The sequence below is a fragment of the Mytilus californianus genome, unplaced genomic scaffold (assembly GCF_021869535.1).
Source record: "Mytilus californianus isolate M0D057914Y unplaced genomic scaffold, xbMytCali1.0.p SCAF_4, whole genome shotgun sequence".
Classification (NCBI taxonomy): Eukaryota; Metazoa; Mollusca; class Bivalvia; order Mytilida; family Mytilidae; genus Mytilus; species Mytilus californianus.
In genome coordinates, this window is record NW_026262690.1 from 51,392,675 (window position 1) to 51,411,947 (window position 19,273).

Consider the following 19,273-nt stretch of genomic DNA (forward strand, 5'->3'; position numbering starts at 1 on the left):
GATGCCGCCTTCGCCTGTATAGTTTATAGAAACTGATCTTATCACGTGATCTGTTATCGAAGGTCTTATCTACCTACCAATGTAAATTAACACGGAAACTCCCGTGGCTAATTGCGAATCGCTACATGAATAACGACACCTGTTTCTGTTCAATAATTAAAGACTACAGCTGAAACAATCTAAAAAATCGGTCCATATTTAACAGAATGACAAAAGAAAGTTAACTGTATTCGGAAAGAAGGTAATATTATTTTTAGTTTTGTTTGATATGTTTTTATCACTGGAACTAGGAAATCGGGAAATATCCGGTTATGAAAATTACATGACTCTGAAGTAGACTGTTTGCAGAAAATAATGTGATGCGCGTGTAGTGTGCCGGATGGTGCCGGATAACTCAAATTTTAAGTTAAAGATTGAAAACTTTAATCGAGTGTAACACAAATATTTATGGTTTTCTCTATCGTAAAATATCATAAAATGTAATTTAACATATTTATAGAAAATGTTTTAAACACTAAGAGAGGTGGATAATTATACGCACGTGATGGCCTCTTCATATAGCATGTATCAGGTTATAACACCGATTACATGTACACCTTTTGAATAAATTCAAAAGTTTAAAACAACCTTCAACCTAGTCCGAGATTGCTCTGATGTCTGACGGACTTGTTTTGGGAAAAAATGGCTTAATTTTAAATATATCGATGCATTTAAAGAACTATCATAATGCTGGGTCCTAAGCAGTATATTCTTAAAATTTTATCATTAGAATTAACCAGTTTAGAATTAAATGTATTTGTAAAGGCTTAACATATCTGAAACATCTTGCAGCGTTTGTTTAGAAATTTATAATATTTTGTTTTTGTTGAAATGCATGAAATATTTGACATCGGACTTTCAGTAACTAATGCGACAAGATATTTGTCAAAGTTAGCAGTAAACCTCAATTATACATGCAGATTACAACTCATGATGTGTTTCCTTACAATAGAAATTTATTAGAATTCAATATAAAAATAAAATGCTTCGCTGGGCGCAGCTTGATACGACCGCAGAGGTCGAACCCTGAACAGTTGGGGCAAGTATGGACACAACATTCAAGCTTGATACAGCTCTGAATTTGGATTGTGATTAAATATTTGACACAGCATAGGTTTCTGACACAGAAAGAATGTGGTCTAAGAACTTCAATTTTTTTAATTTACCTATTATGGTCCAATGTCCAAAATCAAAATACATGGCTAGATTCAGCATATCAAAGAACCCATATATTCAATTTTTGTTGAAATCAAACAAAGTTTAATTTTGGACCCCAACTTGGACAAACTTGAAAACTGGTCCCATAATCAAAAATCTAAACACATGTTTAGATTCAGCATATCAAAGTACCCCAAGAATTCAATTTTTGTTAAAATCAAACTAAGTTTAATTTTGGACCCTTTGGACCTTAATGTAGACCAATTTAAAAAACGGGACCCAAAATTAAAAATCTAAAAACACGGTTAGATTTGGCATATCAAAGAACCCCAATAATTCAATTTTTGATGAAATCAAACAAAGTTTAATTTTGGACCCTTTTGACCTCAATATGAACCAATTTGATAGCGGGCCCACAAAATAAAAAATCTAAATACATGGTAAGATTCAGCATATCAAAGAACCCCATATATTCAATTTTTGTTGAAATCAAACAAAGTTTAATTTTGGACCCCAATTTGGACCAACTTGAAAACTGGGCCAAAAATCTAAAATCTAAAAACATGTTTAGATTCAAGCATATCAAAGAACCCCATATATTCAATTTTTGTTGAAATCAAACAAAGTTTAATTTTGGACCCCAACTTGGACCAACTTGAAAACTGGTCCCATAATCAAAAATCTAAACACATGTTTAGATTCAGCATATCAAAGAACCCCAAAAATTCAATTTTTGTTAAAATCAAACTAAGTTTAATTTTGGACCCTTTGGACCTTAATGTAGACCAATTTAAAAAACAGGACCCAAAATTAAAAATCTAAATACACGGTTAGATTTGGCATATCAAAGAACCCCAATAATTCAATTTTTGATGAAATCAAACAAAGTTTAATTTTGGACCCTTTTGACCTCAATATGAACCAATTTGATAGCGGGTCCACAAATAAAAAATCTAAATACATGGTTAGATTCAGCATATCAAAGAACCCCAAGAATTCAATTTTTGATGAAATCAAACAAAGTTTAATTTTGGACCCTTTTGACCTCAATGTGGACAAAGTTGATAACGGGGCCCAAAAATCAAAAATCTAAATACATGGTTAGATTCAGCATATCAAAGAACCCCAATAATTCAATTTTTGATGAAATCAAACAAAGTTTAATTTTGGACCCTTTTGACCTCAATATGAACCAATTTGATAGCAGGTCCACAAATAAAAAATCTAAATACATGGTTAGATTCAGCATATCAAAGAACCCCAAGAATTCAATTTTTGATGAAATCAAACAAAGTTTAATTTTGGACCCTTTTGACCTCAATGTGGACAAAGTTGATAATGGGGCCCAAAAATCAAAAATCTAAATACATGGATAGATTCAGCATATCAAAGAACCCCATATATTCAATTTTTGTTGAAATCAAACAAAGTTTAATTTTGGACCCCGATTTGGACCAACTTGAAAACTGGGCCCATAATCAAAAATCTAAATACATGTTTAGATTCAGCATATCAAAGAACCCTAAAAATTCAATTTTTGTTAAAATCAAACTAAGTTTAATTTTGGACCCTTTTGACCTTAATGTAGACCAATTTGAAAACGGAACCAAAAATTAAGAATCTAAATACACGGTTAGATTCGGCATATCAAAGAACCCCAATAATTCAATTTTTGATGAAATCAAACAAAGTTAAATTTTGGACCCTTTGGACCTCAATGTGGACCAATTTAAAAACGGGGCCCAAAATCCAAAAACTTAATACACGGATTAAAGAACCCCAAGAATTCAAGAATAAAACCCCATTGAAATTGATCAAGAAATAAGCAATTTATACGAAGTATCTTCTTTTGCACAATACTGTGCAATTGAATATTTCTTGCTATTGTGCAATACTGTACAATTGACAATTTCTTGCTATTGCGCAATATTGTGCTATTGGATATTTCTTGCTATTGCGCAATACTGTGCAATTGAAGATTTCTTGCTATTGTGCAATACTGTGCAATTGAAGATTTCTTGCAATTGTGCAATACTGTGCAATTGAAAATTTCTTGCTATTGCACAATACTTATTATATAATAATTTACACATCCTGTTTGGTGTGTATCTCCTACCATATCATTATTATTTGCTTTTAAATATTAATCAGAAATAACCAACTAAAAATGGAAAATTTTAAAAGAAAAAAAAAAGAATCCCCCCCCCCCCCAAATTTTTTGAACCCCCTTATGATTCATCACCCCCAAACTCAATCCCAGCCTTCCCTTTGTGGTATGGTACCTTGCAGTACAATTTCAGAGAGATCCATACACTTGAACACAAGTTATTGTCTGGAAACTAGAAAAATGCTTATTTTTGGCCCCTTTTTGGCCCCCAATTCCTAAACGTTTCGGGCAATTACCCCCAAACTCAATTCCAGCTTTCCCTTTGTGATATTGAACCTTGTAGTACAATTTCAGAAATATCCAAACACTTACACACAAGTTATTGTCATGAAACTAGAAAAATGCTTGTTTTTTGCCCCTTTTTTGGCCCCTAATTCCTAAAATTTTGAGGCAATTACCCCCAAAATCAATTACAGCCTTCCCTTTGTGATATGGAACCTTGTGGTACAATGTCAGAGAGATCCATACACTTACACACAAGTTATTGTCTGGAAGTTACAAAAATGCTTATTTTTGGCCCCTAATTCCTTAACTGTTGGTACCATAACCCCCAAAATCAATCCCAACCTTCCTTTCGTGGTATTGAACCTTATGGTAAAATTTCATGGAGATCCATTCACTTAAACTAAAGTTAGAGTGCGAAAACCAATGTGTCTTCGGACGACGACGACGACGCCAACGTCATACCAATATACGACCAAAAAATTTTCAATTTTTGCGGTCGTATAATTAGAAGATGTGATATGATTGCCAATGAGACTACTCTCCACCAGAGACCAAATGACATAGAAGTTTACAACTATAGGTCACCGTACAGCCTTTATCTTTTCTATTGAACAAGTTTCAGATTTACAAAAGCAATAAAACTCTTCAATGTTTTCACCGATAATTTTTTCAAATTCTTCATCATCAAAATCGTGCACGTCAATACTGATTAGTGAAATATTTGTAAGTGACGATAGTTTATTAACATAGAAAACCTAGTAAAAAACTGTCAACTGCCAAATATTGGCATGGTCGTTAAATGTCATATCCTTGACATTTATGTATACATCAGGTTACTTCGGTAAATTCCGTAATTACGAGTATCCCAAAAACGTTGTTGAACCCATGCATCGATACGACTAATTGAAAGATGTCAAGTTAATTAACAGATACTTAACGATTTTGCGGCATCGCACTATAAACGTTTGAAATCGGTTTGTTGGAGTTCCTGTCAATATAATACTTCCATGGTTAGATTCAGCATGTCAAAGTACCCCATATATTCAATTTTTGTTGAAATCAAACAAAGTTTAATTTTGGACCCCAACTTGGACCAACTTGAAAACTGGACCCATGATCAAAAATCAAAACACATGTTTAGATTCAGCATATCAAAGAACCCCAAGAATTCATTTTTTTGTTAAAATCAAACTAAGTTTAATTTTGGACCCTTTGGACCTAAATGTAGACCAATTTGAAAACTAGACCCAAAATTAAAAATCTAAATACACGGTCAGATTCGGCATAACAAATAAACAAATGGGGTCAAAGATTTTACAAATTTAATGCGCCATACTGTGCAATTAAAGATTACTTCTTGAAATTTTTCAATATTTGAAATTTGAAAAAAAAAAAATATTTGAAGAATAATTCTTTTTAATTTCTGAAATCTGAAATGAGAAAAAATTGACCCCTCAAAATTTCTTTTCACACCCCCCCCCCCCCTTTTTCCCAAAAAAAATTCTTTCCCTCAAGATATGGTCATAATCTCAATTCAAATTTCCAATGGAATTTGCAACCATAATTACCCATTTAAATCTACCATAGTGCTAACTTAATCTATTTTATAATAGAATTTAAAATATGGTGTCAAATCTTTCATATGGATTTTTTTGTAAAAAAAAACAGATGCAACATTTGCAGATATTTTTACTAGTCTTCCTTTATAAAATATGCATTCTTTAAACATAATTTAAAAGCAGTGTAAGGGAAGTAATCAAAACGTTGTATTTGGATTACCTCCCTTACACTGTTTTAAATTGTCTTAATTGTTCATTAACCATTACTTTATACATAATTTAAAAGCAGTGTAAGGGAGGTAATTCAAATGATGTATTTGATTTATCTCCCTTACACTGCTTTAAATTATGTTTTGTACTAAAGTATTTGTCCATTAACCAGGACAACCTTGTTTTTCCCCCTTTTTTGCCCCTAATTCCTAAATGGTTTGAGCCATAACCCCCCAAAGCAAATAATTACCATCCCTTTGTGGTATGGAAACTTGTGGTATAATTTCAGGGAGATCCATACACCGTTCCACAAGTTATTGTCTGGAAACTAGAAAATGCTTATTTGTGGCCCCTTTTTGGCCCCTTATTCCTTAACTGTTAGTACCATAACCCCAAAATCAATCCCAACCTTCCTTTTGTGGTATTTAACCTTATGGTAAAATTTCATAGAGATCCATTCACTTAAACTAAAGTTATAGTGCGAAAACCAATGTGTCTTAGGACGCCGGACGAAGACGACGCCAACGTCATACCAATATATGCACAAAAAAAATTGCGGTCGTATAAAAACTTAACACTGAGCAACAGGGTTTGACAATAACTAATTGTATGCACTAGCCTGCAGAGCTAGTGAAATTATTATTCTACTAGTCCTCTTGTCAATACACTAGCCCTCCAAGTGTCTTGGACGGTTGTGCCATCGCCTATCTTAGGAAGGTCTGGGGGCATGCCCCCCCCCCCCGAAAATTTTAATACAAATGAAGCTAAATCCTGTGTTCTGGAGCAATTCCAGAGGGTTTTGAACATGTTTTGTTTCATGAAATTTCACTGGTTTGCTAATAAAAAATAACAATAAAAAAAAATTTTCATATTTTATTCATCTATAGGCTATTAAGAATGTGTTCGACTTATTTTGAAGACCCCTTTAGATCATTACTTCACCATCATCCTCATTTTACTTATCATTATTACTAGTGTCTTTAATGAAGATGGATAAGTTAGGGATTTAAAAATACACCCACAAAAGAGGTGTAGTATACAAATCCTTGCAGAGACCTATAATTTTGTTTTTATGACAATAATTCAGTGATATTGTTTGACTCAAATTACATTCGAAATACAGCTTTTTCCCCTATAGAAAATTCCCAATTACTAAAAAATGGCTTAAAATTCCTCCCAATAAGTTGTACATTTTTCCCAAACAGTGATCGATGGTATCGGTAGTAATGTATGTAAATTTCGTATTCATGTTATTAATTTGATATTATGAAAGCACTTTTGAGATCCAGGTTTCTGATTAGAATCATCTCGGCGTTTTTAACACACATGGTTTTCAATGTATTAAGTACCATCATTGTTTCTGTTTCTTTCCCCTCCCCAAAAAGTACCTTTCATGTTAAAAATGTCTGACAATCAAAATATACGTGAATAAACTGTACAATAAAGACAGCAAAGGTCAGCAAAAAATCTGGGATTTGTTGACAATTAAAATTTTGTGAAATTCCTAGTTTTAAACAAAATTTTGACTAGCCCATCGGACTACTGTCATGAAAACTTTATTAGCCCTCCCTAATTTTTACTAGCCTCGGGCTAGCAGACTAGCGTAAGTGTCGAACCCTGAGCAAAAAAAGACCAAAACACAAAAACTTAACTTTAACCACTGAACCATGAAAATGAGGTCAAGGTCAGATGACACCTGCCAGTTGGACATGTACACCTTACAATACTTCCATACACCAAATATACTAGACCTATTGCTTATAGTATCTGAGATATGGACTTGACCACCAAAACTTAACCTTGTTCACTGATCCATGAAATGAGGTTGAGGTCAAGTGAAAGCTATCTGACGGGCATGAGTACCTTGCAAGGTACGCACATACAAAATATAGTTACCTTATTACTCATAATAAGAGAGAAATTAACATTACAAAAAATCTTTACTTTTTTTCAAGTTGTCACTGAACCATGAAAATGAGGTCAAGGACAATGGACATGTGACAGACGGAAACTTCGTAACATAAGGCATCTATATACAAAGTATGAAGCATCCAGGTCTTCCACCTTCTAAAATATAAAGCTTTTAAGAAGTTAGTTAACGCCACCGCCGCCAGATCACTGTCCCTATGTCGAGCTTTCTGCGACAAAAGTTGCAGGCTCGACAAAAACTATTCTGTTTATCATGTTTATGAAATTCATTGTTTCTAATGATTAAAAAGATAAATAAATTTAACAAAGTTAAGCAACTTTAATCAATAAAATGAAACAATGCTTATAAATGGAAATATATTCATTAAGCAAGGAGATCTAACCAAAAGTCTGTTAATGCGTAATTTTCCCTTTTGGGATCATTATTCTTCTGTCAGCAGTGCCATCAGTGCATCCGTAGTTATTACTGTAAGAATACGGATTTTGATCATATCTGGTCCGGTTCCGATCAATCCTGCCACAGATCTGTAGTTCGCACAATTATTTCAATGGCGGACGAAGAAAATTTACAAAATAAAGGATGTTTGACAAGCTATTTGGAAAGGAATATGACGTTTTTAATGCAATAAATGGATTGAACATTAACTAAAGGCAATTTTCTACACGTTCTTATGAAGTAACAAATTTATTTTGCCGAAAATCAGAATGTTTTGATGTACGCTCTCGAGTAACAAGTACCAGAAGTGTTAAAAAGTTGTCTTTATGAAATAACATACAATCAATCTGTAAAGTCAATACTTTCTCCTCTTTTCTAAAGCAGTGTGTGAAACCTTTTTTTTTCTTAGAACTTGCCAATTTGGCGAGCAGCTTTTCATTTTAACTCGCCAACTTGAAATCCCACTTGCCAGCTTGGTGAGTTTCCAAAATTTTGAAAGATTATTTTGGTGACCTTTTCCTTCCTTTCGTGTTATATAAAAGATGAATAAATAGGCTTCTTCTTTTTTTTCCATGCTGATCTATTAAATATCCATTATTAGAATTAAGTTTTTGTTTATTGTTTATAGGAAATTTACTCTCAATTCAATCTTCAAAACATATTTTAAAATTACATTGACAATGTTCAAATCATGCAAAAAGAAAGTGAAAGTAAATTTCTACGTCTATAAAACACATTTTGATAAGTTTAAGTTTTTCATACAACTGTCATCTAGCCAATCAGAACACATGTACAGTAACATAATATGTATCATCTGGGTTTCTGTTTAAACAGAAGTCATGGATAACAGTATAGATTTTGCGGGAAAATGATCTTTTTGCTTGCATGATTCAAAGTCACTGCAGAAGAGTCACTAGCCACAAGGGCGAGTTCTATTGAATCTGGACTTGCCAAATACAATTCTTACTCGCATTTGGCAGTTTGGCGAGCGGAGGTTTCACACACTGAAAAGAATTAAATCGTTTGTTTCTGAATTTCTTTACTTATAAATGAAAAATTGCTGTTTCATCGACTTGGTATAACAAATGAAAAGTGAAGACGGTGAAAGCGAGTATTGTGAACACCAGGCCGACTAGTTATCGCTTTTGAAGGTCGTGCAAAGCGAAGTGACGGACGGGAAAGCGACTTCTGCCCCCTAGTCGCCTGCTAACATGAGCCCTGAGCTTAATACAAGTGTGTAATCAATTGTTATTACACAGTTGAAAAGATTATACAAATTTGTATGAAAAATTACTGATTAATGTGGACTAATGATTGTACTAACTTCTGTAATATATGTTTTTAGTGTATAAGTATTCATACCCAATATTCTTGATAACATAATATGTTTGAATATGCGTCAAAGACACAACTTCCAAGTCAAATATACATTGTATATCAATCTATCCCTTGTAAAAAAATTTAATTGGGCCAAATCAATTTAAATATGGACCACATCAACTTGGGCCGGATCTACTTGAGAGTTGGATCGCCATGAAAGCAAGCTTCATATAGGTACATGTAAATCCAGACTTTTAAACAAGTATGGCCCCAAAATGTTGGCTTACCAGGAGGGGCATTTTTTCAAAATCCTGGATCCACAACTGCACTCAAAATTGGCAGACATACCTGATTGTTTGATGTTCAGTATGACAGGACCTAAAGTTTCCGGGAACACTGGGATACCCTCTTGAACCAAGTTCTCAGATATTACATTTAATTGGTAAACAAAACAAAATACTAACCTCTCTCCCTGTTGGCACATGCTTTGCTAGCTTTACTTTTGCAAAATTTCCCTTTCCAATTGTCTTTATAAGACGATATTTTCCAATGTGTGGTTCATCAGACCTTGCCCTGGACGACGTTATCCGGGGATTTGCGTTGTCGTCGGTTTGCTGAAAGAGTAAAAATAAAGACATTTAAGTACTGGGCGTATTTTGGAGAATATTCCAAGTACTCATGGGCGAAATTGTTAAGGCTACATACCCTATGATCAATTGTCACCGACTCGTGAACGGTCTGCAAAGGCGTTCGTGTCGACATGTTGAATAAATTATGGTTTCTAATCGATCGAAGGGTCTAAGTAATCAGCTGATTCCGTACTTTTCGTAGTATCATAGATGACATTTATTAATTGCACTATGTAACTTTGACTATATCCTGTTAAAATTTAAAGCTTAATGTTATTGTAAATGTCAAATAGAACAGGTTTTTTTCGTTTATAACCGTGCATTCATACAGCAACGGGTGCCGAAACGGTGCCCTTGACTGTGTGGAAACAGCTAAGTTTCTTCTCACTCGGACATGGTTTCCACATTTAATTGTTAAATTTGCAGATTTCCATTGTTTATAAATGTTTTTTGGTACAACACAGATCCCTACTGAGGATCAAAAGTGTGTAAATAAATCCCAAAATAATCCTTTTGATTAGTCAGTCAAACAAAATGGCCGACTACCCTATTCCACGCCAAATTCCGACAAGCGTGCGCATATGGGGCACTTTCCTGGTAGCCTGATTGGTCAATCATTGGCTGAATGATGTCATTCATGTTTGCAAATAGGAGAAAATGCATCTTTTTTGACAAATTATGTGAAAAATATTCTATAAATAATGAATCAATGGGGGAAAACCCATTCTCAGCAATATTTAAAACACTCAAATTTATTATAGAATATTTTTTCTCGCTGCGACAAGTCAAATCATAATGATACCGATAGCCTTTAGAAGAATTAAAAAACGTAAAAAGATTTCAATTTACTCGTATAGCTTCCATTTTTATGGCAGGTGTCACATGTTTCCGTAAAAAAAAAACAGCATTAAAAAACCACAGGCGCTTGGATTCGGATTTGGATTTTTTCATTGTTATTCAATTTTCAATTTGTATACATGATAATGCTTGTCTTAATTACCCTTTTTAGTGGATACAAAAGGCGAGACAAGCATAGTAGTGTTAAGTATGTGGCATACAGTTGGATATTCAGTGCAAACAATGAGCGAAACAATCAAAATTATGTGCCTAAAACAACTAGGCAGTTGCTATTTGTTTGCCCAGCCGGATGAACAGTGCTTGGCCGGATGAATAGCGCTGCCGGAGTAGGCAGACCCGGCAGTTGCTATTTGTTTGCCTAACCGGATGAACAGCGCTTGGCCGGCCTATTTGTCCGGCTAGCCGGATGAATAGCGCTGGGACTATTTGTCCGGCTAACCAAATATGACATAAAATGATATGCTCAAAGCTTTTATGGACAATTAAGTTCAACGAAGTTGTGAATAAACATGTACCATTAAAGAACCGGCGGAAAATTCGAAAGCTAGGTAATATATATGACCATTAGAAGAGAGACTCTCAGAATTAATTAAGTGTCACAATTAGACGTAACCATTGATTATGGGAACGTAACATGGAAAAACAGAGTGGGGAAAGTTATCGGGAATTTTGCAGGACAAGAAATGTTTAGAACAATTTGAACAAGAAAAGAGAGAAAGGAAATGGAAAAAGGGATCATGGAAATCAGCCAAAACCAATAGTAAAAACTTTTGGAAATATGTCAACGCTGAAAGAAAAATTGAAACTCTTAATTTTGTGTATCAGAACAACATATATACGACAGAGAACAATACCGTGCCAGTGAAAGTTGCAAGCAGTGACTCCGACAAAGCAGAATTCCTTACGGGATTTTTAGCAGTGTTTTCACTCATGAATAAAAATGAAAGTAATATGCCAGTGATATTACATATATATTATAGTCAGCACTCTAGTTTTTTTTTTACTAGAAAAGAAGACAGGATATTACAGCTGAGTTTAAACACAAAACGGCAAATCACCAGGTCTAGAGAGAGTCCTTCCAAAACTACTGTTTGAATTAGCATGCATCGATCTGTTGTGGATAAACCTCTTTTTTCATTTTCATATTTAGCTCTTTTGTAACTATGGTGGTTCTCGAGAATTGGAAGATTGCTATAAAGAAGTCAGCATCTGAATCTACTGGTGAATTAAGTCTTATCAGCATCCTGTGTAAAGTTATGGACAAGCTTATATCCGTTAGCGAATTATTGAGCACATTGACAGACATAATTTATTCAGCAATCACTAGTTCGGTTTTATGGGTGGACGATCTACTTCACTTCAGCCGCTGAAAGTCATGGACAAGCAGACGCATTTACTAAATGATGGTGGTGTTACAATCGGTATATATAAACATGGAATTAATGAAAGCTTTCGACACGGCTCCGCATATGATGTTGCTTCACAAGATACGTCATTATGGGAATAAAGTGAGCAAACTACAATTAAATTTGATGAAGGGGTTTCTCATAGCAATACATTGTTCTCACTTTATATAAATGACTTAGTTACCATATTTGATAGCTCCTGTGATCCTACCATATTAAATGATAAAAATGCATCATGCTTGTTATATGCAGATGACCTTGTGTTAATATCTGAATCAGAGTCTGGCTTACAACGATGTTTAGACAAACTCAACACTTACTGCGATAAGTGGAAATTAACTGTAAACCTACACAAAACTAATGTTATGATTTTTAATAAATCAGGTAAAGTTCTAAATTACAACTTTAAATTCAATGAACAGACAGTTGATTTGACCAATGAATATAAATATTTGGGAATTTTGTTTAAGCCTTCAGGAATTTTCTTTTATGCGGTTAATCATCTGTGCAAAAAAACTTCAAAGGTAATGTTTTGCATCAGAAAGCTTTTATTCTCTGATAAACTTAATATTTATCCACATTTAAAACTGTTTGAAAGTTGTTTGAAAGTTGTTTGAAACCTATATAAAAAATGGGGTTGACGATAAATATCACTTTGCTTTAAAATATCAAATTTTAGAAAAACGTAGGCAAAAACTTTTTCAGGAAGAAGAGAGTATAGTTCCATCTTTCAACAAAATGTCTGATGAGGAAAATATTACATTTATGTTTACATTTAATGAGTATGACATAACTAAAATTATTGTTAAGGGGGTTAATGATTTATATGTACTAAGAAATAACCTACCTGACAAGAAAAACTAATTATGTAATACAAATTTGTGATTATTTTCTATTTTTCATATATATGTGTTATGTTATATTTTATGACAATAGCATTAATATTGTACTTTTACTTTTAAATTTGCAAAAGTATTACCTCCTCCAAAATATCTAAATATACGAGATACTTATATATGAATGATGCTTAAATTTAAATATTGTATGTTTGTAAATATTGTCAAGTTTGTCTTGGTAACAACCCAATATTTGGATTTTACACCAATAAAATGATTTGATTTGATTTGATTTTAGCAATCAGAAATATAACCAGCGGCAGGTATTCCACAGAACTCCATATTGTGACCGATCCCATTCTTTCATCAACGACCTGCCAAACAATGTATTTTCTGATGTTTTAATGTTCGCAGATGATACCAAATTACTTAGTCGATCAAAGTCAATTGCAACTGATTTTTACAATTTGATCTTATGTTGTGCATTTACACCGCTGCCCCATGTCAGGGAGAGGGTTGAGCGCTCACAATCTTGTTTAACCCCTCCACATTCTGAAAGTCCCAAGTCAGGAGTCTGTAGTTCAGTGGTTGTCGTTGGTTCATATATAAACAAATAAACGAAAAATAAGTATTACCCGTGTTTTTGGTATCTGTTGTACCAATATTCATAGAAATAAGTGGTTTACTATTTTCCTGTAGAGATTTTTTTGGGGGTTGGGTGGGGGGTAAATTAAAGTGCTTTAAAATTCCCATTTTGGAACGTTCTTCTACAACTATGATAGGGGGGATCTCCCATATTCCACAATGTACCAATTGAATGTAGTAACGCAGCATCCAAAAGAACTGATGAAAATATACTTAAAACATACCTAAATATATATTGCTATATATGTTCAGTCATGAGAACTCATTATCCTACATCCTGTCGATACTGTTTACGTATATTTTGGCATTGCACGTACAAGATCATTTTCACAGAGTCTTTATGACATTTTTACAATAAATCCGTTGGATTTTTACTGATTGATACTTTGATCTGGGAAACATGATTTATTCATTAGTTTCTAATTGGCTTTGAACTAGCTTTCAGTAACTGCGAGTATTCTTATTTCGGTGCTTTGCTTCTATTGTTTTTATGTTAGGTTTTTTGAGCCTCGTATCGATCTTTTGAGTAAGGACAATTCTACTGATTTTTACAGTTTATCTTGTGCTGTAACCCCTCAGTCCCAGTAGGATAGAGTGCACACAAACATGTTTAACCCCGCCACATTCTTTATGTGCCTGTCCCAAGTCAGGAGCCTGTAGTTCAGTGGTTGTCGTTGGTTCATGTCTGTCATATTTGTTTTTCGGAACTTGTAAGGGCGTTGGTTTTTTTCGTTTGAAATGTTTTGAATTTTTATGTCGTGGTCATTTTCTCATTGTTGAATGCCGTACGGTTGCCTATAATTGCTTCCACCAACTCCATTTGAACTTTGGGGATAGTTGTCTTATTTGCAATCATACCACATGTCCTTATTTTTAGATTGATGAAAATATACTTGATATAGTAAACAATATCTATAACTTGCAGGTTGTTTCCCCTCTTACAACAGTCGATTTCATCTCAATTTTGGTTTTCTCGATTGCATTGTTTCACATTTTGTCAAGCCTGCGTCTTTTATAGCTTGTCATACGGTATGGGCTTTGATCATTATCAAAGGCCGCGGATGGCCCATAGTTTCTAGCATCTGCGTGCTTTGGTTTCTGGTGGCAATCATACAGCTGTACAGTTTCTAGAGTATCAATAAAAATTATACAGGACACCTTGAACTCATAACGGAGCGAACTTAGATAAATCAGCAAAATGAAAAAATAGACAAATAAAGCCAGCAAAAATGATCAGCAACAAACCAAAAATGCCAGTAACAAACAAACCGTAAACTGACGCTTCCAAGGAGTTCATGTCCTTAAATGACGAACTTTAAACCAATGTAAGCATTATTTCGTACTACATGTATCTTGAAAACTATAATAGAAACCGTAGTTAACAAAAATGCTCAAAATGAAAATTAGTTGAAATTGGTTCAGTAATTATGATACCTGCTTATAATTATTGGTAATTTTGGGTTATGTTATGGCTAGAATCGGGTCTGACGTTTTTAACATCCCGATACATAACTTTCATCTGTAACGGGATTGATAAAAGTCTCAGTTTTCTTTATCGCTCGCTTCCCCAAGAAGTAGACAATGGTAATAAAATTGGACCCAAGTTGAACGATACACAAATCTTAAGCATACGCACTTCCTTTCTGTCTATTTATCAATGGTTTTGTCATAAAAAATGTACAAACATTCTGATATGAACGCAACGATGTATTGACTCCATGCGGAAGTTCTTACCCTTATTAGACTATTTTTGATACTTTATACAGCTTAAAAAATGTGTTGTCAATATTGCTTTATTGATTCTGCTCTGCCTAAGATGATCTTACAAAACACTTTGCTAGGTAAATATAGTAGGGTTATCCCTCTCCAATTGTCACAGTCTGTAGCTCACTTTGCTTGGAAAGTTTTACAATAAATCCTTTCTGTCAGTCTGATGGGATAGTCTTCTTTTCCCAGATGTTTCTGAAGAGGTTATATATACCTTTGTAGATGTGTTTATTAATATTGTATTTATGTTGTGTCATGGATCAAACTTATTCGTTCAGTGTATGTTTACTTGTTTTTGTTTAAATGTCTTTTTGATCGAGTTAAGGCATTCCAATTGATATTTTATAGTGTTCCTTTTTATGTTGTAATGTTACACCACTGTCTCAGGTTAGGTTGAAGGTTGGCGCCTGTTAAAACGTTTAAACCCGCTGCATTTTTATGCACCTGTCCTAAGTCAGGAGCCTGTTGTTCAGTGGTTGTCGTTTATTGGTGTGGTTCATAAGTGTTTCTCGTTTCTCGTTTTTTATATAGATTAGACCGTTGGTTTTCCTGTTTGAATTGTTTTACACTAGTCATTTTGGGGCCCTTTATAGCTTGCTGTTCGGTGTGAGCCAAGGCTCCGTGTTGAAGGCCGTACTTTGACCTATTATTGTTTACTTTTTATACATTGTGACTTGGATGGATAGTTGTCTCATTGGCACTCATACCACATCTTCTTATATCTAATTGAGTACTTCGTTGAAAAATTTCTGTTGTCCTTTCTGACACTTCGTTTAGTGCCTTTATATTTGGCTTTGTTTTTGCAATAGTATCGTCAGTTCGTTTTCGACTTATAAGTTTGGTTGTCCCTTTTGTATATTTCGCCTCCCTTTTGTATGCTAATTGTATTTTGTCTTGTATCCTTGTTGATTTACAGTTTAGAGTTTTTTTATTTATGCCTTTTCGTTCTTCAATCTTTTGCTAGTTATCCATTGATAAACATTCCTTATTCTTCTTCTTTTGAAAAAAAAACTCATCAAAGATACCAGGCTCATAATTTTGTACGCTAGACGCGCATCTTGTCTACATAAGACTCAGTTACGAATAAAAACAGTTGGAATCCTAAATCAAATACGAAGACGAAGAGTATAAAAAAACAGAAATTCGAAAAAGTTGTGGCAAATAGGGTTGAGGCAATCTATATCAGGGGGTAGAAAAAACCTTAGTGTTTCGAACAAATCAACATTTATAAGCAGTGAATGTAAAGAAAACGGAACATGACAATGATATTTCATGTCAACACAAAAGTTCTGAATACTGGGCTTGTGATACACTCGAGGACGAGACGTCAATCAGCAGTGGCATTGACCCTGTGGTTGTAAAAACCCATCGAAGGGTTTTCTCTGCTGATTCAATATAGATCTATTTTTATTTTATTCTAATCCTCTTCAACATCTATATTGTCATCCTCATCCAAGATGTCTCCTAAAACACTAAACGGGTTGATCAACTCTAAGTTGATTGCTTTTCTGATTGATGATGCCTTTAAGAGTTCAGTACCAATTTGATTTATGACTATTTTGGTTCTTTTCATTGTTTGATTTGAATTGTTGGTTATAATATGTAGTGGTCACTGTTTGCATAAGCACTCTGACTCAATACTCTGACATCACGTAGAGATATTTGCCCCTTTTTTTTATTAAACATGATCGATTTGATTGGTAGTGGTTCTGTCAGGTGTTTTCCAGGCAAATAAACGCATATTTTGTGGGGGAAAGATTGTACCTTACCGGTATATAACAACATTCTCATGTCTATTGCTGCAGCCATGTTTTCCAGTGACGTGTTCTATATTGGTGTTGCTGGGATCATACAGTATTCTTGTCTTCAAAAAATCAAATACAAGGACCCTATCAGATCGTGGCATTTAGAGAAGACAGTTTGTAGCTGCTCGCAAAATTCATCCTTTGTATCTTCACCGCCATTGTTTGTTGGTGCATAGCATTCAATAATTGTCAACTTGACAAGTTTTGTCGACAAACCCTTTTAGGAAGTGAAGGAGACTTCAGCGATGAAGTTATAGTCGAGATCTGTACTATCGATCTGATGAGTTAAGCCCTTTTCAACTGATTTTTATAGTTTGTTCATATGTTGTACTGTTACACCACTGTCTCAGGTTAGGGGAGGATTGGGCGCCCGCTAACATGTTTAACCCCGCCAGATTCTGTATGTGCCTGTCCCAAGTCAGAAGCCTGTAATTCAATGGTTGTCGTTTGTTGCTGTATTTCATATTTGTTTCTCGTTCATTATTTTTTACATACATCAGGCCGTTAGTTTTCTCGTTTGATTTTTTTATATTTGTCATTTCGGGGCCTTTTATAGCTGACTATGCGGTATGGGTTCACTCATTGCTGAAGCCGTACGGTGACCTATAATTGTTAATTTCTGTGTCATTTGGTCTCTTGTGGAGAGTTTTCTCATTGGCAATCATACCACATATTCTTATTTTTATATTTATTGAATTTTTAATTAAACCTAACTGTAATGAGGCTGTCATTTATTGGTTCCCATTGTACCAGAGTGTTTGTTGCCTCTTTGTTGATGATAAAAGCAACTCTATTAATGTATTTATTATTATGACCTGAATTTAGAATTGTGTGTCAAGTACTCATTTTTTTATTTTTTTTTCAAAATGAAAATGTACCGGTATGCACAGAAACTGGCATTAATATCAACACCACAAAAAGCTATGTCCATAAACATCTCATTACAAAATCCGATCACCATCAATGACAACACAATAGAAATGTTGACTATTTCAAATATATCATAATCAGTATCGTTAATGGAGCAAAGAAAGACATCCGTTCTAGACCTTTGAAAGAACTTTCAGCATTTGCAAGACTACAACCCATCTGGAAGTCTAAAAATATCAGCTATAAGACTAAGCTAAAACTATTTAAGAGCAAGGTAAAATCAGTTCTGCTGTATGGAACTGAATGCTTGCGAATTATATATAAAGTGACATGCAGAAAGTAGAATCATTCCATAACAACTGTACCCGCAAAACACCTATAATCGTTTGGCTAAAAGGGACCAGCAATAAAAATATACCGGAAAGATGTAATTGTAAGAACATCACAGATGAGTTAAAGCAACGACGTTTTATATGACTAGGCCGCGTTCTGATGGTGTCAATTGGAAGAACACCAAAAGTAGCTTTCAATTGAACACAAATAAGAAAGAGAAAACCAGGCTGGCCTCGTATCACTTGGAGGAGAACTGTTGCGGCCGAGCTACATGAGATTGTCTTTACCTGGGGACAAGCTCAGCATGTGCTAAGGGACATGGAAGACACAGAAGAAGCTTATGGTAGTCTTATGTCCCATTCGGGATGAAGAGTATAAATAAGTTAGTAAGTAAACAGCAGACATTATCACCGTTAAAAGATTTACAGAAAAACATGTATGTGACGGAAACATTTGATTGTTCTCTTATGGAAGTTATTGTCCTCAAATAACAACAATTTTTTAACCAATTTCAGCATATCTCTTTATTTTCTTGAAAACTGCTACTGATAGACAATGCCATCACGCCTTAATTGAACAAATAATTTGTCGTTCACTGATATTTAAGCATTTGTACATATGTACATTTGTACATTTAGTTATTTATTTAATTTGAAGTTTCTTGAAATAAAGGATACAACAGATACAGTTAAGTCTGTCTCATAACTTGACTTACATCTAGAAATTGAGAATCAGGGTCCGTTGAAAACAAAACTTTACGACAAAAGAGATGATTTCAGCTTCCCAATTGTGAACTTTCTATTTCTATGTAGCAAAATTCTAGCAGCGCCAGCATACGGAGTATATATCTCCCAGTTGATACGATATTCCAGGGCTTATTCACCGTTTTATCTTTTCTTATGCAGACAGGTCTATAAAGTCTGTGATGGGCAATATTCAAGATGACTACTGTAACTTAGTTTTGATTAGAATGGACATTTATGACAGAAGTTTTAAAACATATTTTAATAAAAATAATAAAGTTTTGAAAATGGTAGTGAATATAGTTTAGTGCGGATGTGATTCATTCCCAACGGCTCTT

General features: G+C 34.2%; 1 protein-coding gene and 1 long non-coding RNA gene across 8 annotated transcripts in view; both read right to left on the minus strand.

Moving 5' to 3' along the window:
• Nucleotides 1-10,235, minus strand: part of LOC127698389 (MAP/microtubule affinity-regulating kinase 3-like) — a 53,515-nt gene extending 43,280 nt beyond the window's left edge. For all 7 annotated transcript variants that reach the window (XM_052201836.1, XM_052201839.1, XM_052201840.1 and 4 more), the window contains exons 1-2: nucleotides 9,749-10,235; nucleotides 9,508-9,657 (exon numbers count right to left, since the gene is read on the minus strand). In XM_052201836.1, coding sequence (XP_052057796.1) covers nucleotides 9,508-9,657; nucleotides 9,749-9,805 — 207 coding nt within the window. In that variant the 5' untranslated portion in view covers nucleotides 9,806-10,235. The remainder of the gene's footprint in view (nucleotides 1-9,507; nucleotides 9,658-9,748) is intronic.
• LOC127698441 (uncharacterized) lies at nucleotides 1,016-3,379 on the minus strand. Its single transcript, XR_007980840.1, has 2 exons — nucleotides 2,379-3,379; nucleotides 1,016-2,107 (listed from the first exon to the last, which is right to left on the minus strand). It is a non-coding gene; the product is annotated as an uncharacterized LOC127698441 (long non-coding RNA).
• Nucleotides 10,236-19,273: the final 9,038 nt, after the last annotated feature.